The sequence below is a fragment of the Meles meles genome, chromosome 6 (genome assembly GCF_922984935.1).
Source record: "Meles meles chromosome 6, mMelMel3.1 paternal haplotype, whole genome shotgun sequence".
In the NCBI taxonomy this organism is placed as follows: domain Eukaryota; kingdom Metazoa; phylum Chordata; class Mammalia; order Carnivora; family Mustelidae; genus Meles; species Meles meles.
The window spans coordinates 122,140,057-122,163,568 of NC_060071.1; the positions used below are offsets into that span (position 1 = coordinate 122,140,057).

The following is a 23,512-nucleotide window of genomic DNA, read 5'->3' on the forward strand; positions in this document are numbered from 1 at the left end:
TCTCCTTACATTTGGCCTGGCTCAGCCCTTGGCTGTGAGGCCTGCCTCCCTCGACTGACTGCCTTCTCTGGCCCTTGCAGGTTTGAAGCCTAACAAGAAGCAGCTTTTTATTCTCAAGTGTTGAGAATAAAGTGTTGAGTTGATGAGACCACATTGCTCGGCATGCCAAGCACATGCCTTTGCTTTGCCAGGAGAGTCAGATCTCCACTGAGTCTTGGGCCTAGAGGTCTTGGGACCGTGTGTCCCTCGTGCCCTCTGCAGCTGCCTCATGTCCTGTGGTAGCCTCCTTCCTGCCTCTGCGTGACCCCACACACCAGCTGTGGCTTCTCCCTTCTGCCTAGACCCTCACTTGGGGAAATCCTCTCTCACTTGGAAAAATTACTGAGGCTCAGCCAGCTCAGACCTCTCTTACTTCTGACAGTCTTCTGAGCGTGCCTGATCCTCTTTCCACCCCACCATGCCAGGACTCGATAGCCCCTGGCTCCCTCTACACTGTACTCTTTGAGGGTAGGGCGTGGATTAGCACTTTGAATCTTCAAGAGATGCTGACTGTGTGGGTGTGCATTCAACTTGTCTGGGACTGGCTTCCTGAAAGAGCCATTTCCAAGCCTTCTGGGCTGGCCTGATAACATCCCCCTGCCCTGTTAGAGTCATTTCCTGCCCTGCTGGGCCCTGGGGACAGGCCAGACCAACTCCAACATGGCTTTCAAGTTACCTTCTCTCTTATTAAACAAGACTTTTTGAGGGGAAGTGTGTGGGTGCGCACGGCTGTGCACGCGCGTGTGTGTGCACGAGTTAAACCAGTATGCTTGTCTGTTCTGCCAGCGCAGAGCAAGTATTGTCTTCTGTTCCCACATTTTACTCTCTCATCCTGTCCTTCCAGCCTCTGCACTCTGTGTGAACGTGGGGAGGAGGCTTTGGCATGAAGCCTGGTCTCCGAACTACCAAGATTTTCCCAGAATATCATTTCTGCCAATTTCTTTGAGCTCCTTAATCTTTGACTTATGGCATCTTTGCCTTTCAGTCAAGATCCAAATAGCAGGTCCTCGGAACTGGGTCATAATTCGAGCAAAGATACTAGAGGGGGAACAACAGAGGGCCGGAGGTAGAAACAGGAAGGCTTGGTCTCCGGCAACAGTCATGTCCCAGCCATGTGCCAGGCACCCTGGGGAAGAGCTGAGTGTCCAGAGGCTAAGGTACTTGGTTAGGTCCTCTCCGTGAAAGGAAGATCCATGGATTGATCTACTCGTTTCAGAGATATTTAGAGAGCACCTGCTATGTGCTGAGTCCTGGAGATGGGGCGTGAATGTGAGAGGGACAAGGTGGAGGTCAGAGCCAAGGGGGTAAGGTACAAGGATTTTCGCTTACACTTTGCATGACAGAGGAGCCACTGGAGGGTTATGAGAAGCAGGGTGACATGACCTTGTCTTCTCCATCCTGCTGCTCAGCAACAGCCCTACCCTGATGACACCCAGTTCTCTGCCTGCTCCTGTGTGCTACTGAGAAGACAAATATCGTGGGAGGAAGCCCTCAGCCTCAACTGGTCGTTTGCGATTGATGACCAGTGACCTCAGAGGCGCTGCCACGCTTCGGGCAAGTTCGTATCCCTGCTTTCACGTACTTTTTCCCCTTCTTAGGCCTTTTCTCAGAATGCCATCCTGTCTCTCCTAGCTCCTGCCCTGGTATGAACTTTACTGAGGACACAGAAGCTGTTAGGAAAGCCCCTTGTTTCCCACCACCAAGTGTGCCTGCTCTCCCTCCTGTCACTGTGCGGAGGCTCCAGCCCCTTCACCTGTGCTCAGAATCCCTCTGTTCGTGCCTCCTCAGGACTTCAGGCTGCTGTTATTTCTCCTGTCTTCCAGATCAATTCCCTGTCTCTTTCCCAGGTCATTCCCTCCAGGATTCACAGACACCATAGACTCTCCTATAAAAACCTTCCCTAAGCCCACATCCCTGTGACTTACTGCCTGCCTCTCTGCTCTGTCTCAGCAAAGCCTCTTCAAAGAACCATTGTCTCCTCGGCCTGCTCCTTTGAGCTGGTACCCTCCCACACACCCCCCGAGACTTCCCATGTCAAGGTCGCCCTGTTCTGTTGCCAAATCCAGCGGTTCTGTTTGTGTTCTTATCTTCCTCCATATTCCAGCTGCCTTTAACCCATTTGGCCACTCTGTCTTTCTGGAAACTTCTAATCTGTTTCCTTAACAAACACAGTCTTGGTTTCTTTAACTGGGTCCTTCTACTCACTCTCTTCCAGCTTTGATGCCAACCTCCATCCACCAACTTGACTTGTCCACTTGGGTATCAAATGTTATTTAAGTTAGAACAGAACTCTTGATTTTGTTTCTGTTCGCCTCACTAAATGGCAAGACCCAGTCCTGTGTGCCGCCTCAAAGCTAAAAGAATTTCTCTTTAATCCCTCTCCATTCCTCATCCCTCCTGCATTTGTTTCCCATCACTGCTGTAACTAATAATGATTACACGTTTATTGGCTTAAAATAATGCAGATGTGTTCTCTGGTAGTTCTGGAGGTCAGACATTGGAAATGGGGCTCATTGGGCTAAACTCAAGTGTCCACAGGTCTGTCTTCCTTCTGGAGGCTCTCGGGGAGAATCCCTGCCCTTGTCTTTCCTGGCCTCCACGGCTGCCCACGTTCCTTGGCTCTCGGCCCCTCCATCTGTGAAGCCCACAGTTTAGTTTCCTCTGTGACTATACATGCTTCTGCCACCACATGTCCTCCGACTCTGACCCACCTACTTCCCCCTTCCAAGGACCCCGGCATGCCCACCCACATAGGTTCATCCTGTCTCAAGGTCTGTAACTTAATCACACCCCCAAAGTCCCTTTTGCCTTGTAACGTGACAGGTTTATGCCACTCACAGGTTCCAGCAACTCCGACACAGTCATCTCAGGGGCGTGGGGGTAGTCTGTCTGCCACACCTCCAGTCCAACCCGTTAGTAAGTCTTATTTATCTTACCTACAAATTGTGTCCTCCCTCTGCCTGTCTCTCCCTTTCTGCACTCTTTCTTTCTCACCTCTGCCCCCTTGTCCCAGTGTCCATCACCCCCCGGCGGACTCCTGCAGTGACCTTCCGACCATCCCTGCCATTGCCTCGTCTGCTCCAGCCCTGAGTTCATTCTCCACACGGTGGACAGAGGGGTCTTTGCACGCCTCAACCGGATCCTTCACCCCTGCTTGCACACTCCCAGCCGCCTCCAGAGGCTTCCAGGTGCGCTTCGGAGGAAAGCCACCCTGCTGACCACAGTCTGCGAGCATGTTCATGGCTGCCCTTAACTGCCCTCTGACTACCCTGATCCGTCCCCGCTGCCCCAGCCACACAGCCCTCTTGCTGTTCCTCGAATGTGCCAGCTGTGTTCCCACCCCAGGGTGCTCTTCCATCAGACCTTTGCATGGCTGACTCTGTCTCGTCATGCAGGTCTCAAACTCAGACTCCTGGGAGACTCTGGCTCTGATCTGACCCCCCAGTCTCAAGTAGCCACCTGGTCACTCCCTGCCATGTCCCCGTTTTAACTCTCCACTGATCTCTTACCATTAGCTGGCTTTTTCCTGGTTTGTCTCCCCTTCTGGAATATATCTGGAATATAAGGGCAGAGATCCCTCTTTCTCCTTCAGTGCTGTCCGTGCTAGATGCGGGCTGGTGTGTGAATGTGAGGAGCGTGGGGAGCTCGGGCTGAGGGAGCAGGAGAGCTTCTCCAAGATGACCCTGAAATGCATCTCATGCGATGCCTGGATTTTGGCAGGAGAAGGGAGGGAGGTACAACGTGTCCAGGCACCCTCAGGAGAGACAGATTGCTATGGCCTCAGAAGGATGCGGGGGGCCTGGAGAGTGTGCACATGGAAGGCTGGTGGCCCAGGGAGGGCGGGTGACAGGCTCTCAGTCATAAGCACAGACTCAGACCTCCTCCCCCGCCTCTGAGATGATGGGCCAAGTTTGTCAACCCCCGTGGGCAACCAGACAAGGCATTCCAGAGTCAGAGCTCACTCCAGCACAAGCCATCTTTTCCTTTTAAATTTTAAATTAACTACTTAATGTTTTGTGCAGGTAAGGAATGCACACGGTACTAAAAATCAAATAATACAAGAGGGAAAAGTAACTTACTTCCTACATCTTCTCTGTGTCCTCCTAAACCTTTCTACGGACATAGCCATTCTTAGGACTTTCCTGGGTGGTCCTTTCAGTAATTTTCAGCATATCTGGAGGTTTATTAGAAAGCGTGTTGTTGGTTTTTTGTTTTTTTTTTAGACCCAATGGTTACATACCATACACCCTCTTTTGTATCTCTCTGACATTGTTACCGATTGCTGTGTAATAAACCATCCCAACTTCAGTGTCTTAAAACAGCCACCTTTTATTATTTGTCATGATTCTGGGCTTGCCGGGGCCCGCTCATGCGTCTGCAGCCAGCTGCGGGTCGGCTCCGTGACCTGGCTGCCCTCCGCTGGCTTGCTCACGTGGCAGGCCTGGCTGAGACGACTCTGCTGTGTCCCCCATGGCCTTTCTTAGATCCAGGCCAGCCTGGCCACGGGCTTAAGGTGGCCACAGAGAAGCAAGCAGGAAGCAGAGGGAGAAGTCCGTTTCCCAGCTTCTGTGTGTGTCAGATGCACTACTGTCCGATCAGTCAGAGCAAGTCGCGTGGCGGAGCCCAGGGTCAGGGTGAGTGGCCATAGAGCATGTGGATTCAGGGAGGTGTGAAGGCCTGGAGTGGTATGCATAATCCGGCTACCACGGGGCTGCAGGTAGACCCCTTTCCTTCATGTAATGGACACAGCCAGTCCTGTCATGTGGGGTGAGGCGTAATTCATTTCACAGGTCCCCAGGGAGGACGGTATGGGTGTGTTCTGTCCTTTGCTCTCTGCAGTAGGGTGGTACATAGCAGACATCCCCGGGGGTAACCATCAGTGCCGGAGAGCACTTGTGTGTAGGGAGACGTTACTGAAACTGGGCTTTCTGGGTCACGTGGTCTAGGTACGTAAATCACGTTATAGATGTTGCTCAGTTGCCCTCTGTGGACACTCATACCGACGATGCTCCTACCAGCACTGTCCAACAGTGTCTGTGTTTCTGTCACTCCTTTGTGGGAAGGGGGATGACAGGCACTGTGAGTGCTGAGGGACCTGTGACTTACAAGAAGTGGGTAAGTGAGGGGATGACAGTCACGGAGGTCCTGCTGAGACCAAGAGATGGAGAAGCTGGCTGTCCCTGCTGGGTGACAGAGGAGACACCGAAGAACCGGCCCCTGCTTGAATGGGGCTTTGTTTTTCCTCTTGGATCACGGCCATGGCAGGGATGGTTTGAATAGACCTAAATGCTTCTCGATTGACAAATCCCAGTTGTTGAGATTTGGGTCTTTGGTTTCGTTTTGTTTTGTTTTAGTATTGATATCAAGTACTCCCTGGAATAGAGTAGAAACCCTAAGCTTTTTCTTCCCCGTTTGATCAAATCTCTCAGTGTTAGTGGTTTATCCCATGAGGAAGAAGCCTGGGAGGAAGGGGCATTCACCTCAAGTGGCAAAGACCACAGCTCCTGGCCCTTCCTCAGGGGTATCAGGGAGGCCGCAGCCGCCTGGGCATGGAGCTGGGCCAGTTTGGGGCCTGGGGGACTGTCTGGAGACGAAGCATGGCACCAGAGTGCCCTGCCTGGGCTGATTCCCTGTATTCTTCTCAGTGACGGTCCTCAGGAGTGGTCTCTGTTCGCCTTCAGGCTTTACTCTATGTAAGTTTCTGGAGAGCTGGTTTCTGCAGCCTTACATAAACCCTGAAAAAATGCCCGAGGGAAAGGTGGAACAAGCCCTGGGCACCCCTGAGTCCCAGCAGGTGGAGCAGGAAAGGGACATAGGAACGGCCTGCTCAGCCCCGCAGCAATAGGATGAAGTGCCTTGGCTGGAGTCACACGGCTGGTTAGGAGGGAAGCTGGGCCCCTTTTCTGGAAGCTGGCGTCCACATGCCAGGGTGACAGGCAGAGAGACGGCCTGGTTTCAAAATCCCAGCTCCGGGATGGGCTGGCTCTGCGACCTTTGGCGGATTGCTTCCCCTCGTGTGCCTGGTTCCCCATCTGTGAGATAGAGGGGCTAACAGGTCCTAGCGAGATTGGGAGGACTAACAGGATTGTGCAGATGGCTTAGGCCACTGCACAGCATTTAGTAAGAGCCTAGCATGGCTTGTCTAGTAATAAATGTTGCAAACATTCTTATCTTCCTACTGGACTGCAGGCCTCCTGAGCACAGGGGTTGTGTCTCACAGTGCTTTCTGACCTCATTAGATCCAACATATCCGTTCTGGGAAATACCAAGTCCAAAATGAATGGCAGGAACAGGAACAGGAACTCACATCTATTCAGCACCTGCTTTGTACTCTATGCATTACATATATTATGTCTTACCCTCACAGTAGCCAGGTGAGGAAACGAAGGCTCCAAGAGGTTAACTAACTTGCCCAGTGCCACACAGCTAGCAAGCAGCGGAGCTGGTATTAAGCCTGGGGCTGCTTGAGGCCAGAGCTCTGTCCCTGTGTTATAATCCTGGGCTTTTGCATTCTGGAAAGTACATGCCCGGCCCCACTTTGCAGTCCTGCCTCACCCTATGCAGTGTGGAATGCCTGGATGTGCCTTGCTCTGTGCCTGGTGAGTGTGAGCAGGCAAATGAGTTGCGGGGAGAGATACTCAGTAAGTCTTTCATGAGACAGAATCCTAATGTAAGGGCTCCCTGTTCCTGTGGGGCAGCCAGAAACTCTCAAGGCAAATCCCAGAGCTCACCTTGTTTGCTACCCGCTTCTCAGGGATCACTTTTCTCTGTGGCCCCATGTCCAGTGTCATGAGAATTGTTTTTTCACATATTCTGTCTTGCGTTTGTGGTTATTTTATCCAGGAGGGTAAATTTGTTCCATCTTGGCTGAAAGCAAAAGTTCTATTTTTATCCTCTTTTATTTCGTACTTAATTCTTTAATCCTGCTGGAATTAATTTTCTTGTATGCCCGAGGTGCCTTTTTTTCCCTTGTACGTCACTGTCCTAGCGTGTAAGCGCACACACTATGGGCAGTAACAGCTGGCTAGGTGACCTCTGTTTCTTTCGTCACTTGTGGAGTCTGAATTCCTCAACAAGAGCAGTGGAGCGTTGGTCAGGCTGCTGAGCCCTTGCCTCGTGAGGACGGAACCTTGCAGTCTCTGTATGATTTCTCCGGCCTGAGTTCATGGATGTTTTTCTGATCTTTACCCTCCTGGTTGAGAGAGTGAGTGGTAGGGAAGTCACCTTTTTTAAGGAGAGCAAAGAAAACGTTGTTTGCTTGGAAGATTCATTGGAGCCTGAAAATGTTTAAAATTGCACAAATGGTTTTGCAGCCAGCATGCTACTGTCCAGTTGGACTGTAAGCTCCTCGCTCGGAGTGCACTGCTCCTTCCAGACCTGGGGAGCTGATCCTTGCCTGCCTGGCAGGAAACTCCCAGCTATGACCACCTCCCTCTCTCTGCCCTTCATGGTTCAGCTCTAACAAATGACTTGGAGTTCCCCAAACATCTAGGCCATGTCGTGCCTTTGCATATTCTGTTTTTGCTGCTTGAAAGACCTTTCCCCACCTTTTCCATCTGTGACGTTCTTGGTGAAGGTTTTGTCTCCTCCTCCACCACCCAGGACTACCCACCTCCAGCAGAGCCACAGCATGTGGAGTGGTGCTGAGGGACTGGAACTCCCATGAGGCGAGGGGCTGTGTCTCTGCATTCGTGCAAAGACTCTTCCTCTCAGCTGAGCCTTTCCCAGCAACCCCCCCCCCCCCCCCCCCCCGTTCTGATAGAGCTGGGCTCTCTGCACATCTTAGCAGCAAGACTCTGGTATCAGGAGATCAAGAGACAAAAAGTCTATAAATCCTACAAAGCCTTAAGGTGGCAGTTTTTTTTTTTTTTTTTAAAGTTTTTTTTTTTAAGATTTTATTCATTTATTTGACAGAGAGAGATCACAAGTAGACAGAGAGGCAGGCAGAGAGAGAGAGAGGGAAGCAGGCTCGCTGCCGAGCAGAGAGCCCGATGTGGGACTCGATCCCAGGACCCTGAGACCACATGCTTCTCTTTGTATGTAGTCCTTTGTTTAAATATTTCTGCAAGCCAGTGAAACAGGAGAGGTGACATCAGGGGTGTTCTACCAAAGCCTCAGTTGGTTTCTGTGGGATTCCTTCCAGACATGAGGGACCCTGGGAATGAGTATTGACTGGTAAGGTATTCTCAGGTAGCAGTTCTCAACTTAAAGCCTGTTTGGTAGTGGGGAGCTCTAGCTAGGATAACAGTTTGGCCGCTGTAACTAAGGTCAGAGGAACAGTGACTAAAGCAAGAGTAAGGTAGAAGTTAATGTTTCTCTCTAGTGTGATAATTGATCATAAGCAGTCCAGGGCTGAGTGGCAGCTCTGCAGTGTTGGAGACCAAGGCTCCTAATGTTGTGATGCTCTGGGATCCTCAGTAGATGGCTTCCATCTTGAGGACCAGAATGGATGCACCATTTTCCACCAGCCACAGACTCATTCCAGCTAATGGGGTAGGGTGAAGAGGAACTGGAGGGTAAGCGCATTCCCTGGGAGGGCCCAGCAGAGAAGCTGCATGCAGAACTTCTGCTCACATCACACTGGCCATAACGTAGTCATGTGACAGCCTACACCTTCCAGGGAGCCTGGGAAGTAGTCTTTACCTTGGCAGCTCTGCGCACTGATAAAACTCAGGGACTCTAATAATAAAGGAAGAAGAGAATGAATATTTGGGGGACAACTGACAGATTGTGCCACAGGCAGGACCAGGCCTAACACAGGAGGTTATGGGTCAAGTGCCCTGGCCTTTCATTGAGTTAATTCACCATTTATTGAGCACTGACTCTGCCAGACATTGTGCTGTGCTCTGAGACCAAAGAGTAACACACAGACTCTTCCTTCAGGCCTCTCATTACAGTCTTGAAGCGGCAGACGGATATGTAAACACCCAGGTTGGGGTGCTCGAGGTTCCTGGGGCAGCTGGGTCTGGCTTGGGATAGGGCATGTGTGTGTGTGTGGGGGGGGGTTGATGAACAGTGCTAGAAGATTAATAGGTCTTTATCAAGTAATGGCATTTGGTGTTCTCAGCTTTCTGTGTTGTCCCAAAGATATGGAGGAAGTTCATGGGGCCTCTGTGTGGAGAACTGCCTGTGGAAACTGCCAGGACCTGTTTTACGTGGGGATGGGGCTGAGCGGGCAGAAGGGAACCGATAGTCCCATGTTCTGCTCTCCACTTGAGTCTCCATTCCTGTCTTCTCCCGCACCCACACCCTCTTCTCTGGCCACTTGGTCCAGTATGCTTTTGCCTTCCTACTTTTCTTATGCCCTGCTGTTCCCTCAGCCTGGTTTGCCCTTCCTTGTCCTGTTTGCCAGTCCAGACCCTACTCATCCTGGGAGGTCTAGTTGAGAGGTGTGGCAGGACAGGCCACAGCATTTCCCTCGCTGAGAACTCATTAGCTCTCATCCAGTCTTGCTATGGTCGTGGTATTGTTCCCGTTTCATAAATGGAGGCTGATGCTTCAAGAGGGTAAGCGATGTGCCCCTGGTCCCACAGCTAGAAAGAGGTGGCAGGCAGCAGAGAGCCTGATCTGCTGTCCTCTCTGCTTGTTGGCCTGGGGATTCTGGTTGGAACAGCCATTTCCAGCTGCAAGGTCAGAGGAGTCTGCCACAGGGAGGTCATTGGAGTGGGGGGAGTAATGGGGGGATAAAGCAGAGAGAGGAATCTTCAGCTTGGATGTACAGAGGGGCTTTCTTAGAATTGTCCCCCAAAACACTGAGGCTAAATCCTAGGGGCACAGACACAGTGTGACAAACTGAGATTTATATCTACGACTCTGAATCTCATGTTATTTTATTTTTTGGAAATTCAAAATATACAGAAAAGAAAACAAATGTATACTAATAGTCTCACCACTCAGAAATAACCACCATTAATGTCCCAAGGTATATACTTCGAGTTTTTAAAGAAGAGTCACAGTTTTTCCTAAAGGTAATTTAAAATGATTTTGCTCAATAAAAATAATTCAAACTGCAAAGAAGAGAGTGAAAAAATTATCCCAGCTCCTACCATTCAGAAGTTTTTATTACGTATTCTTAAGTGATACTCATTCTAGACATCTTTTTAGGGAAACAGACAGAATAAAGATAAACAGGCATACTTTTATAAATGGTGATCACATTCCCGTCCAATATCATAGCCATTAGCCACGGGTAGCTGTTGACCACTTGAAATGTGGCTGGTTCGAATTGAAATGTGTCTTAAGTGCAAAGTACATTAAGTCAGCTCTGAGCCCAACATAGGGCTCGAACTAATGAGTCACATGCTCTGAGCCAGACAGGTGCCCCTAGATTTGGAAAACTTAATACAAAAAGGAATATAAAACATGTTGATAATTTAAAAATATGGATTGCTTGTTCAACTAGCAACATTTTGCATATATTGAGTTAAATAAAAGATATTATCAAAGTTAATTTCACTTTTTCCTTTTTTAACATAGCTGCTGCAAATTTTAAAATAACGTGTGGCTTGCATCCATATCTGTTGGGCAGCAGCTGTTTTAAAAATGAAGTATCAGTAAGTACTAATGGGAAGAAGGAAATAAAAAGTGAATCTAAGGGAATTGTTGAGCTCTAGATAAATGTGTCACCGTGTGGCATGGTTTTCTGCAAGAGTGCAGTGAAGTTGACCGGAGTCATGTTTTTCTCTTTAAGCATGTATTACCATGTTTTAAAGCACTTCCCAATTTTGATACATTGTCATTTTTGCATTGTGTTGGTTTATAGCAAGCAGTCCTGTTCTGTTCCGAAGCTGATTCTTGTAGGCATTTAGTGTTCTGTATGTAAATGCTCTGATCTTCACGGTCAGGCCTGTGTCGACACATCCTTCATCCCTGAGCCGTGGATTTCTTTCTTAGCTGCGTTTCATTCTAAGGAAGGGCTCCTGCTTCTGGGAGGAGGCTGCTTATGGATGGCTCTCGCACCTGAATGGTGTTGGGGCCCGCTTCAGGCCCCTTGGCTTATGCTGTGTGTCCCTGTGCCCTCTGCAGACATCGCTTCATTGTCTTCTGCTGTAGGAGGCTGCTGTGGGTCCGGCCTGAGGGAATTCTTGAGTTCGGTAGCTTAACTCAGCCCTGGTTTGCTGTGGCTTGGCTGATCCCAGGACCCTGGGTCTCATCTCTAAGAGACTATTTTGGGCTTCCCAGTACACAGACAGAGACACTGCTGAGAATTTTAGATTTGGCAGATTTGGGTCACTGGCCAGAGGACTGGGAAGGTTCTCCTTATAGCTCACAGCCTTCAGTGCATCTACCACTCAGAATCTCAGTGGGTGCTCCATGACTCTTTCTGGAGTTAATTTTAGATTACCTAAATAATAGGCAAATCTGTTCTCCTTTCTGAGACTGCGATGTTAAAGATAAAACCAAAGTCCATTTTGGGCCCAAACTCCAGCTGGGGCCCCCCGCAACTTTGCAGCCCAGTGGTTGCACTACGTAGCTACACTACGTAGCTGCCTTTTACACTGTGCTTATATTTTAATACAATTAGGTCCTATCCCAAATAGGTCAAGCTCGGGCTGGTGTATGAATTGTTCTGGGTTTATTCAGAATGTCTAGATGTGCGGATTCCCAAGAGCTACTTCTGGAGTGAGCTCTTCATTCTAATTAACAAGCCGACACAGACAGTAACGAAATTGCAACTCTAAGTAGAGTACTCTTAAGGGTAAAACCTTAATGGAGAGATTCCTAGTTGTCAGTGTCTGTATAGCTTTGAGTTTTAGGCAGAAACAGACTGTGTGCATTCAGGTCATTTTGACACAAACTTGTTTTAAGAATCTGACTGTACAAGACATTGCTCCAGCTCACATCCTTTTGTGAGGCCACAGAACACAAAAGAGCTAGGAGAGTTCACTGTGTCAGTGTTCGAGAAAATACATAGTATTGTTTTATACAGATCCTGCTGAAAAATAACATCAGACAGCTGTGTTTCCCTACTGAACTTGCACTCTTGCTATATTAATATATCTCTAGTCTTTCTAGATCCAGTAACTGTGTGACAAAGGAATAAGCTATCCCCTGTCTGTGTACAAATTCTGGAACATTCTTATTTATAAACAGAATTCACTGTAAGCTGGTGCCCACTTGGACTCCCTCTAAGGCTATGAAGTTCCAGAAGGGCCTTGCCGAGGGCACATAACAAGGGCGTGGTAGTCCTGAAGTCCTTGGGGACACGCAGACCATTCCCGGCTTCCATTTAGCTTCTCACTTGGTTCTTTGTAGATGACATGGCAGAGCTCCTCCTTGGGGAGTCGAAGCTGGAGCAGTCCCTGAAGGAGCACCCCCTGCGGCAGGGGGCCAGTCCCCGAGGCCCCAGGCCCCAGCTGACCGAGGTCCGCAAGCACCTGACCGCCGCCCTGGACCGTGGGAACCTAAAGGTACTGTGGGTGTCTGAGCTGAGGGGGGCAGTGGGGGTGCTATGAGCCTCCCTGGGGCAGTGAGCTGTCGGGAAGAATGGCCCGTGATGGACCAGGCAGTGTTGGGAGCGCACGAGCATGCTGCCACCGCGAGGCTCCTCAGAAGCAGGCCCGCTCGCCCTGCGTGTGTCGACCACCTTCTGGGGGCTTCCAGCTCACTAGGGTCTCTCTGCTGCGTCTTTAGAGACTCCTTATTCTGAAAAATCTTCTTCAGGTGCTTGGAAGGGAGCTGTTGTATAAGGCGCAGAGCTCAACCTGACGCCCCGGCCCCTCTAGAAAGGAGAGAAGTTAGTCAGGAGGGCCGTTTACCTCTCGATTCCTACCTCAAATGTGCAGCTCCCGAGCATCCCCAGGCCACTGTAGCCCGGAACGGTTTGGGCTCCTCCTGGCCTGGTACTTCGGTGTGGGAGGCAGCCAGGTTGGGCCTGTCCTCCTGCCTGAGCCATGGCCCTAACCTCACGGCCCAGGAGACCTTAAGCGCTACCCTCCTGCTCCTCCCCTGCCCTGTCTTCCCATCTCTAGACTCAGCTGTCCCTCTCACCACATATTCCTTTCTTGCTTCCTTTGAATCTCCTTTCCTCTCCATTTCTCTCCCTCTGCCCCTGCTGCCCCCCTCACCCAGTAGCTCACTTCCTGGGCTCTGGACTCTTCCCTGCCCTGAAGGCTGAGGCCTGTTCTTCCTGCCCTTCTGAGGTCACGCTGGTGTCACCCCTGCGCCTGCCTGCACGCAGCCCCAGGGCCATCAGTGTCCTCAGCTGCGCGCCTGCTGTTGTGCAACCCTCACCGTTATCTCCTCTCCAGAAGTTTCTTATCCTTCCAGACTGAAACTCTGTGCAGGAGCCTCCCTGCCCCCCGGCAACCCCCGTTTACTTTCTGTCTCTGTGATTCTGACTGCTCCAGGTCCCTCAGATAAGGGGAATTGTAGAGCATTTGTTTCTTTATGACTGGTTTAGTTCATTAATGTAACATCCTCAAGGTTCATTCCTGTTGTAAGTGTGTGTCCCCGTTCCCTTCCTGTTTAAGACTGAGTAATGCTCCACCGTAGTAATGCTCCAAAAATGGATTTTGTTTATCCCTCAGTGGGCCCTGAGGTTGCTTCTGCCTTTTGGGACTTTGATAAAGCTGCTATAATACAAACTTTATTGATTTATTTATTTTAGAGGGTGGGGAGAGAGAGAAGAAGGGGAGAGGGAGAATTTTAAGCAGCCTCCATGCCCAGTGCAGAGCCTGATGTGGGGCTTGAACTCCCAACTCTGAGATCATGACCTGAGCCGAAATCTAGAGTTGGCCACCCAACCCACTGAGCCACCAACGTGCCCCGAATAATGCTGCTGTGCATGTGGGTTCACAATATCTCTTCCAGATCTTGCTTTCAGTTCTTTTTGGGCACATACCCAAAAGTGGAATTGCTGAATCATGTGGTAATTCTGTGTTTAATTTTTTAAGGAGCCTCCATACTATTTTCCATAGCAGCTGCGCCATTTTACATTCTCACCAACACGAGTTCTACTTTCACCACATGCTTGCCAGCATTTTTTATTTTCTGTTCTTTGGTATTGTTTGGGTTTTGGATAGTAGCCATCCCATTAGTTTTGGGGTGAGAGCTCACTGTGGTTTTGCTTTGCATTTCCCTGATGATCAGGGATGTTGAACATCTTTTTGTGGGCTTATTGGCCATTTGTATGTTTTCTTGGGAGAAAAATCTTATTCAGGTGCTTTGTTCTTTGTTATTTGGGTTGGGCTTTTTTTTGTTGTTGTTGTTGTTGTTGTTGTTCGGTTTTATCTCTTTGCTTTTAACCTTGATGATTTCTCTTTCCTTTTTCTTTGCTTCCCATCTCAGAACCTCACACGGCTCCTCTCTTTATTCTCATGTTTGTGTACATTCCCTGCCCCCCTGCCCCCCCCCCCCCCCCCCCCCGCCCAGCCACATTTCCTTAGCTTACTTTTTCTATCTGTTTTGGAAGCTCATGCCTATTCCCAAATTGCTGTGTGACCCCAAGGAGATGTCCTTCCTCCTTGTCATTTGGTCACCTCCTTGGCCCTGGAGCATTTGGGGGCCTGGGCAACGTTTGTATTAGTGAGTGTTAGTGTTTGTGAGTTATGTGGCTGCAGGCTCTGGAAATGCAGGCATAAAGCCTCCTTTCTGAAAGGGCTTTGTGTATGTCTGTCTCCACTGGACACATTTCCAGGCCCCTCAGGCTGGCTTCAGAGCATCAATTAATTTTTTTATTTTATTTTTTAAAAGATTTTATTTATTTATTTTAGAGATATTGTGAGTGGGGGTAGAGGGAGGAGTAGAAGGAGAGGGAAAGGGACAAGCAGACTCCATGCTGAGCACAGAGCTTGATGCAGGGCTCGATCTCAAGACCCCAAGATCATGACCTGAGCTGAAATCAAGAGTCGGACGCTTAACTGACTGAGCCACTCAGGCACCCGACACATCACTTCAACATAGGAAGACCAGTTTACTAAGCGCTTGGTAAATTTAAGTAAATTGGGCCTTTAGAACACATGGTCTCCCTTTCGCTGTTTCTTTCAAAGGGCCATGCCATACTTCTCTTCAGAGTCAGTTTGTGATACTGGTTGGTCCTCATCAGTGAAAAAGGGTAGAGGGACAGTGGACACGTGGCCTTTGCTTGCTAGACTCAAGCATCCATTCAAGAGGCCAGAGGGTGTGGCTGTGTGCTAGGGGAGAAAGGTTGAGGGCCATGCTCTAGGCCTGACATCTGGCTAATTTTCTTTCCCCCTTCCAGATCCCTTACTTCATTATGAAAATTAACCTTCTGGTTTACCAGGTGCTGGTGGTTTTTGCTCTCCAGTGTAGTAGTAAGAACATGGAATTTCGGGGCGCCTGGGTGGCTCAGTGGATTAAGCCGCTGCCTTCGGCTCAGGTCATGATCCCAGGGTCCTGGGATCGAGCCCCACGTCGGGCTCTCTGCTCAGCAGGGAGCCTGCTTCCCTTCCTCTCTCTGCCTGCCTCTCCACCTACTTGTGATCTCTGTCTGTCAAATAAAAAAAAAAAAAAAAAAAAAGAACATGGAATTTCAAGTTAGAATTCCCAAGTTCGTGTTCCAGTTCTAGATTTGTAAGCTGTGTGATTCAGTGAAGTTACTTACCCTCTCTGAGCTTCACATTTCTCATCTGTAAGCATAGGTAGCTCAGGGTTGTCTTAAGGCTCGGATGTGGAAGCTCTTACAACTTCGCAGCACCAGAGACATGTCGCCTACTGCAATTTTATTGGTTCTACCTAGAGTTTTTTCTCCTGTGGTGGCCATTTTTTAGCTTCCTCTACCCTATAGGGAATGTTCAAAAGTAGCCCAGCTTTTGCATGGGTGTATCGTCGCAATAGCTGGCTAATGTGAAACTTGTTCTCTGTTTGACCTGAATCAGTGCATCTCCTGGTGGAGCGCTTGCCCAAGTCCAGTGCAGACAAGGTGCCCACAAAATACACATGGACTGAGGCAGGAAGGACCAGAGCAAGATAGCATGTGGTGGGGCAGAAGGAGCCCAGCCTGGGAGTCAGGAGACCTGCTTCCGAGTCAAGTCAAGAAAACCGTGTCTCTCATGGGCACAGCAGCACGAGCACTGTGCTGGGGCCAGTCTATGCCCTCTGCAGCAAGTGGCCTCCATGTGGGGTCACCAATGACACTTGCCCGTCAAGGCTCTCCCAGTGTGTCCACACTGTGCCTTTGCACTTGGAATTTTGTTCAGACTCTTGCATCTTTTCCATGCAGCCTTGTAGTTTACTCTTCTTAAAACAAAAACAAAAATAAAAATTTAAAAATTGTTTTTAAGTTGCATTAAACATCTTTTTCTTTGGGTAACCAAAAATATCTAATGCAAATAGCTTTGCCATCGTAACCATCTTTAAGTGTACAGTTCAGTGGCATTAAGTACATCCACATCGTTGGGCAGCCATGGCCACTGTCCATCCCCAGATTGTGCCCAGTCAATACTAACTGCTGCTCCCCTCCCCCTTCCTTTTGCTTTTAAGCCAGTGGTCCCAGAGCTGGAAGGCTTTTTTAAGGTAGGAAGGAAGATGCAGCCTTGTCTGCCAGGAAGCCTTTTCTCTGGGTGGAGAACCCCTGTGTTGGGTCTTTTTTCATAACTCTTTTTCTCTTAAGTCTGGTTTGATTTCTCTGTTTGCAAATATAATTCTAATTTCTTGCATTTTAAATCTTTCTCTCTCAGGCCACTCAAAACCCTCTTTTTCTGTTCCTTTCAGGGTGCCTGGCTGGCTTAGTTAGACTATGCCACTCTTAATCTCGGAGTCATGAGTTCAAGCCCCACGTTGGGCGTGGAACCTACTTAAAAAATAATAATAATAAAATTTAATTTAATGTAAAATACCCCTTTTGCTCCCTTCATTCCCTTTGCCCATTTTACCCTCTCTCAATGCTGCCTATTGCCCCTGCCCCCTTTCAAGAAATACCTTATGACTTCACATATATGTGGAATCTAAAAAAAAACCAAAACAAATGAATAAACAGACAAACAAAAAGCAGAAACAGACCCATAAATACAGAGAACAAAGTGATGGTTGCCGGAGGGGAGGGAGTGGGGGGGCTGGGCACAACAGGTGAAGGGGAGCAGGAGATAGAGTTATGGAATGAATGTGTCCCGGGAATAAAAGGGCAGCACAGGAAATATAGTCAGTGGTATCATAACAGCCTTGCAAGATGTAAGGTGGCAGATACAAGGTGACAGATGGTAGCTCCGCTTGGGGCGAGCACAGCATAGCTTATGGAGTTGTCCAGTCACTGTGTCGTACACCTGAAAAATATGTAACATTGTGTTTCAACTACACTCAAAAAGAAAGAAATGCCCGGAAGCGGGCGATCCTGGCGGACAGCCGCTTTGCCATGCTCTAGCTGGCTAGCTGGCATTGCCCACCCCATCACGGTTTCAGGGTACAGAGCAGTGCAGCTTCCTGGCATGCTCCTGTAAGCGGGAAAATCTAGCCTTGCATACCTTGGGTTCCAAGGAAAAGGCCTGCGAGAGGCTGAGAAATCTGTTTCCTAATACAGCAGGCTGGGCTGTCTCCTCTTTTCCTACTGATGAGTGCTGGCCAGGGAGAAGGGCAGAGGATGAGGCTGGGGGGTGTGGACTAGGGAAGCCAACCTCTCCTGCCTGGAGAGGAGTGAGGACCCATCAGAGGACTGCTAGAGCTTGCAGCCGCCCAGGGCAGAGGGGACCAGGGCTCAGTCACGTGAACAAGCAAGAATGGCTCAGTGGGAAAAGTTAGCCCCTGGAAATAAAGCAAGTCCTGGGTTTTGCACCAGTTTAGAAAACCTCTCTCTTTGGGTTATAGTCTTGTGGCACACCCCCAGTGCAGCAGGCAGGACACACCAGGTTATCCTTTTTTGAGACAGGTATTTGTGTGTCTTGTTCTTAAAGCGTCCCTTCCGTTCTTGGCCCACCACAGCCAAGGACACGGGCCTGCGGGGAGCCTCAGTGTTCTCTTTTGTTTCGGTTTATGGCAGCTTTCTTGAAGTAGAGCTCATATGCCATGTAATTCACCCATTTAGAATGTACGGTTCAGTGGTTTTTAGTATAATCACAGACTCGTGCAGTCCTTACCCTATTTTAGAGGATTTTCATCGCCCCCAAAATAAACCCGTACCCATTGGCAGTCACCTGCCATTCCCCCCACCCTCCAGCCCTAGGCACACACACTAATCTACTTTCTGCCTCCATAGCTTTGACTGCTCGGGCCATTTCATGTCCATGGAAGCACACAACATGTTGCCTTTTGTGATCGGCTTTTTCACCTGCCGAGGTGTTTCCGAGGGTCATCCCTGTTGTAAGCGTGGGGCAGTGTTTCCTTCCACACTGTGGTTGAGTTGAGTTATACTCCTCTGTGAGGCTGGACCACATTTTCCTTATCCATTCCCCCATCAGTGGGCATTCGGGTTGTTGCCCCTCCCGGGGCCATAGTGAACAGTTCTGCTGTGAACCTTTGTGTGCGTGATTTCGTGTGGAGAGCCCCAAGGCTCTGTGGCAGCAGGTGGCGGGTCCCCGAGGGAGCATTACTCATAGCATTGTAGGAAAATGTTTTTCTCTCTCCTTTTCCTTCTAGTCAGAGTTCCTACAAGAATCCAATCTGATCATGGCCAAGTTGAATTATGTGGAAGGAGATTATAAGGAGGCTCTCAACATCTATGCCCGGGTGGGCCTCGATGACCTGCCGCTGACAGCCGTCCCTCCCTACAGGCTGCGCATGATTGCGGAAGCCTACGCCACCAAAGGTGAGCCCACGCCTTCCCTCCTGGGTGGCTGTCCCCCGGGGCCACGCTGCGTGGAGCCCACAGGCCGACTCTGTGCCCTGCCTCAGCACCTCCCAGCAAGGCTTTGGGGTTGGGCCCACAGCACATCGCATGGTGTGGGCCTGGCCACACATCGTTCCCTCAGACCCTCAGTTCCTCAGCAAAATTCCAGTAAAGGATTCTGATAATTAATATGCAATGAAAGCAGGATTTTTTTTTTTTTTCCTATAATTAAGATACTGCCCAGAACAGGCCAGGATTCTTGTCGTATGGCCCCTTCGCCACATGGCTGACCAGTGTTATTCATTAATGCTGCCTCTGGGCTAATTGAATTAAAGTGGATTGGTCCCTGTGAATGGCAGTCACTGTAACAGGCAGTGATCTTGTGTTCAGTTGTGTGCCTGGAGGCTCTGGGGCTGGAAGGAAGCCTAAAGGTCAGCCTGGTTGCCCACGAGGAGCTTGCAATCCCACGTGAGAGGATAGTCCCACGGAGAGAAAGATGACAGACACGGGACACACACATTGTTTGACCTTTCCAAGCTGCCACTTCCTCATCTGTGAAATGGGTATAATCATATTCACTTCATAGATTTATTCTAAAGGTTCAGTCAAATAACCTATGTAAAGCACTGACCATGGTACATGGCGCATACTAAATGTCATCATTTAATAATAAAATAATAAAATATCAAATGATATTTTAAAATATCATCCCCAAACAAGACAGCAGATGGTAAAAGTCGGGCATGACTAATAGCTTTTTAGAGGTGAGAGAGGTCACACAGGTTGGCAGGGCCAGGAAGGCTTCCTGGAGGAGGAGGAGGTTTTGAATATGAATTTGAAAGGCCACCTGAAGAAAGGGAGCATCTGAAGCAGCTCCGCTCCCTCCTGCCACCTACTGTCCAAACCATGCATTGTGACTGACTGTGGCTGGCACGGAGGCCAGGGCCCTGGGCACTCGTGTGCTGTGGGCTGTCTGACTGGGTTGTCCTGCGCAATGGTGAACAAAGACCCAGTCTGAGGCACACTTCAGAGCTTTGTGTCAGGGGGGACATATTCAACCAGTTCCCTGGGGAACCTCGAGTACTGCCAGGTTCGTCTAATTAATCTTCTGAACCTCCCTGCGGCCCGGGGAAAGACGCTGTCACTCTTGGCGGAACGCACTGGCACTTTGGCGGGCACAGTCCCCTGAGGCTATTGGCGGGGTCCTGGGGGCTCTGCAGGCTGTGTTGGGCTGTGTGCCACCTTCCTGCTGCCTGCTTCCTCACCTCTCGTGACTTGGGCTTGCGGGAGTTTGTGTGTGATTTGGGGCCAGAAACCATATCCTGCAAGGAGGGCAAAGCTTCACGGGCAGTCACCAGGCACCCGGGGCCTGGTGGGCTGTTGCCGGGAGTGTTTTGCTAGTTGCAGAGTGGGGAGGCTCTGGGGCCCGCTTCGCAGCAAGAGCTCGGGCCCTCACATTGGCTCTAAGATGGACTGGCCCCAGCAGCCCTTTGTAGGCAGCACAGCCCGCTCAGCCTCGTGGCTGCAAGTGGCCGAGGAGGCCAGGAGACGTGGTTGCTGGGGCTGGGCCCCCGTCATACGTGGCTAGCAGTGGGCCCCCAGCCATGGTGCTGAGGCACTTGGGACACGCTGGCTGGCTCCCGGGAGGCCCAGTCCTGGCTGGCTTCCGTGGGCCCACACAGTGTCACACACATACGGGAGAGGGAAGGGTTGCTTGTGCCAGAGGAAGTGGCTCTCAGCTCAGGGGGGCCCCAGCCCCAAGAGCTGATGCCAGCCAGGGGAGAGGCGGTGTGGAGTGGTGACTCTGAGCACCGGAGCTTAGCTGTCTGCCCCCTCCATTGCCTGCTGCCACCACGTACTGGCCCTGTGCCTCGGTTTCTCTGTCTGTCCAGCTCTCCTTGGATTGTCCTGCGGATTGCACAAGCTCCTACGTATTGAAGGCCTGGCACATAGTGAACATGATCTAAATATTAGCATAAAAGCCGAGTGTTTGATGGGGCACCATAAGAAGTGACTTACAGTAGCCAAAATACTGTCCCTTTAATTTGTGGAGATGCCCAAAGACTGTCCAGCTCTCTGAGGAGTTCAAGAGGCTCTTGGTCCTAACTCTGTGTAGCAGTACTCTTTGGTTCCTCTTTCTTCCTCCTCTTTCTTCTTCAAGGTCCTTTAGAACTTTCCACGAGAGACTGTGGACAAACATTTGGTGAATGCCAGTGTACTCTGTCGTGAGCCACAAGCCTGCCGGTGCCTGAGGGAGGGTTGATGTCATCAACTCAGCATTTCCAGGGCTTTTGAAATAGCTGCTGACATTGCCAAATTGAGACCATCCTGTTAAAAATGTGGCTTTCTGGCTTCTTTAGGAAGAAGGGAAGGGCAAGCCCAGGCTGGAGCTGAGTGCAGCTGCCCAGGATGGGCATCCAGCGCGCACCTCTCCCCTGGCCACCACGGGCTCCCGAGGTCTGACCGGACCAAGGTTTTCAGCCAGAGCTTGGGAGTATCACTCCCACATCCGTGCTTCCAGCCGTGGCTGCGAGCTCTTCCCCTGGCCAGGTAATGGTAGCTTTGGCTTATTGGGAATCCGCAGCCAACATCATTCCTTATCAGTTAGAGCTTCACTGTCTCTGAAATCCTCCAAACCTGTAATTTACAGACAAGGGAGATGAGACTGGGCGAGGTTAGTGGAATGCCCACTAGGTGCCCTCTATTTGTATATCTCAGCCAGTCTTCACCACCACCTTAGGAGGTGGCCTCTATTATTCTTTCCATTTTATAGATGAGAAGACCAAGGCACAGGCAGTTTAGATAAGCTGTCCAGGGTCCTGAAGCCAGGAAGTGGTTGAGACAGGACTCGATGCAGAGCCCACACTCTCCTAGTGAGAGGCAGAAGGGGCCTCTGTCTAAAGCCCGTGTTCTTACCATTATGCTCTGTTGGCATGTGGATCAGAGCATGCTTGGGCCAGGTGAGGTTTCTTCATGTAGAAAACATTCAGATTGCTAGAGGATACTCTCGATTTGCACATAGACCTTGCTTGGCAGCCTCACCTTCGTTGTTCTTCCACCATAATTCCTACTCCTTGCCCAGATTTCTTCCTGTAAATTCTGTACCTCCAGTTCACACGTCCTGTCTCCTCTGACAGCCTCTGGGACTCACCCGTTCAGGGTTGGTCAGATTCACTGCTGTCTTTGCTTAGTAGATCAGTAAGTGACGTGAGAATCGTACTAGCATCAGTTGTCCCGGTATCAGGCGCCCCTACCCGTCTGTGAGATCCTCTAAAGGAGGAGCTGTTTGTTTTGTTTGTTTGCCATCCTCACAGCTCAGCGCAGGACTTGGCACGTAATCAGTGCTCAGTTATGGAATGGAATTTGTACAAATTTCCTTGGTGGCATTTTTACAGAGATGCCCATCATGTCATTCAGGTGATCCGGGCACCTTCACTCCTAGCCTGGCATGGTGAGATGCGTTTTCTTTGTAGGTGACATACCTCAGGCGTATTTTGATGATTCAGAGTCCTTCCCTGCCGATTACGGGCAATACCTCTGTGAGCATGCTGACGTTACACTGTAACAGAGCCCAAAATGGACTTCTTTCTGAAAGGTTGTACATTTCAGTTCATTTCTTATGATCGGGGACTTCCGAAGTGGATCTCAGCTCCCCCCACGATCCCCTCAACTCCTTCCTTCCGTCTTGTAAATCTAAGCAGACAAACAGAGAGTGGGAATCGAAATGGAGAAACTCTTTAGCTTCTGGTAGTGCTGATTTAATCAAGTGAGTAGGCATCTTTGCTCTGGGATACAGATTGAAGTAGCAAATGAAATCTCCAGGACACCAGTGGCCACAGATGTTCTTTTCACAAGTGGGAAGGCTGGGGAATAGTGGACACATGGCCACTGTCAATTTTGTGACTTAGATCTGCTGGACATGGGGTGACTTTCCGCAGATAGGCCAGTGGGAGCTGGAAGTGGCTTGCCTTCCCAGATATGGCCTTTATGAACAGCCTTGATATATATGCTATTGTCTCACAGGGACCAAAAACTCACTGGCTCCAATATGAGGGAGTCCTGGAACCGACCAGCTGGTCACAGCTGGTGGGGCAGCTGTGTTCTTGGAGGTTCTTGTTTCTCCCCATCCACTAGGGTGCCATCCTCATCTGTGTGATTGAAGCTGGAGTGCTGGCTTGCTGCATCTCATGGAAAGGGGGAATAGAGGGAGATGTCTGGGGTGAGCAGAAGAAGTGCATGTTGGTTCTGCTGACAGCCCACTGGAGAGAGGTTACTCTAGCACCATACATAGCCACCAGGAGCCTGGGAAAAAGAAGACTGGGGGCTCACGTAAGTCTCTGATTAGGCATGTCCAGTAGAGCTTGGTCTCTCAGCCAGCTGACATCTGTAGAAGGGGGCAGGGAGAAGAAAGTAGCCCGCACTCAGGTGAATGAAGGGGACGTGGAGGACCTGAGGCTCTGGTGCCCAAGAGGAGGGAAATTATGAACCTGGAAACAGTGGCCTGGTATTAAGTTTCCTTTCTAGATCACACGGTAGGAAGCAGAGAAGGACTGATGGCAGAGGGTCAGCGGGGCCTTCCCAATCATCCCTTACATGAACACTTTCTTTTTCCACTGGGGACACTGTGCCTGAAAGGCGAAGGGACTTGCCTGATGACGCCCACCAAGCTGCAGGCAAGGCCAGGAGCGGGTAGGTAACATTCCTGTCAAACTGCGTGACCTCTGTGCCAGGTGGAGAAGGCAGCACGGTGTTGGG

The 23,512-nt window shown here is 50.0% G+C and overlaps 1 protein-coding gene across 4 annotated transcripts in view; it reads left to right on the forward strand.

The window, feature by feature from the left end:
• Positions 1 to 23,512, forward strand: part of TTC7B (tetratricopeptide repeat domain 7B) — a 248,341-nt gene that overhangs the window by 10,164 nt on the left and 214,665 nt on the right. For 3 of the 4 annotated variants that reach the window (XM_046007995.1, XM_046007989.1, XM_046007990.1), the window contains exons 2-3: positions 12,295 to 12,449; positions 18,568 to 18,736. In XM_046007995.1, coding sequence (XP_045863951.1) covers positions 12,295 to 12,449; positions 18,568 to 18,736 — 324 coding nt within the window. Of the gene's footprint in view, positions 1 to 12,294; positions 12,450 to 18,567; positions 18,737 to 23,512 lie in introns of those variants that run through there. The other variant, XM_046007991.1, reaches the window with a different exon arrangement.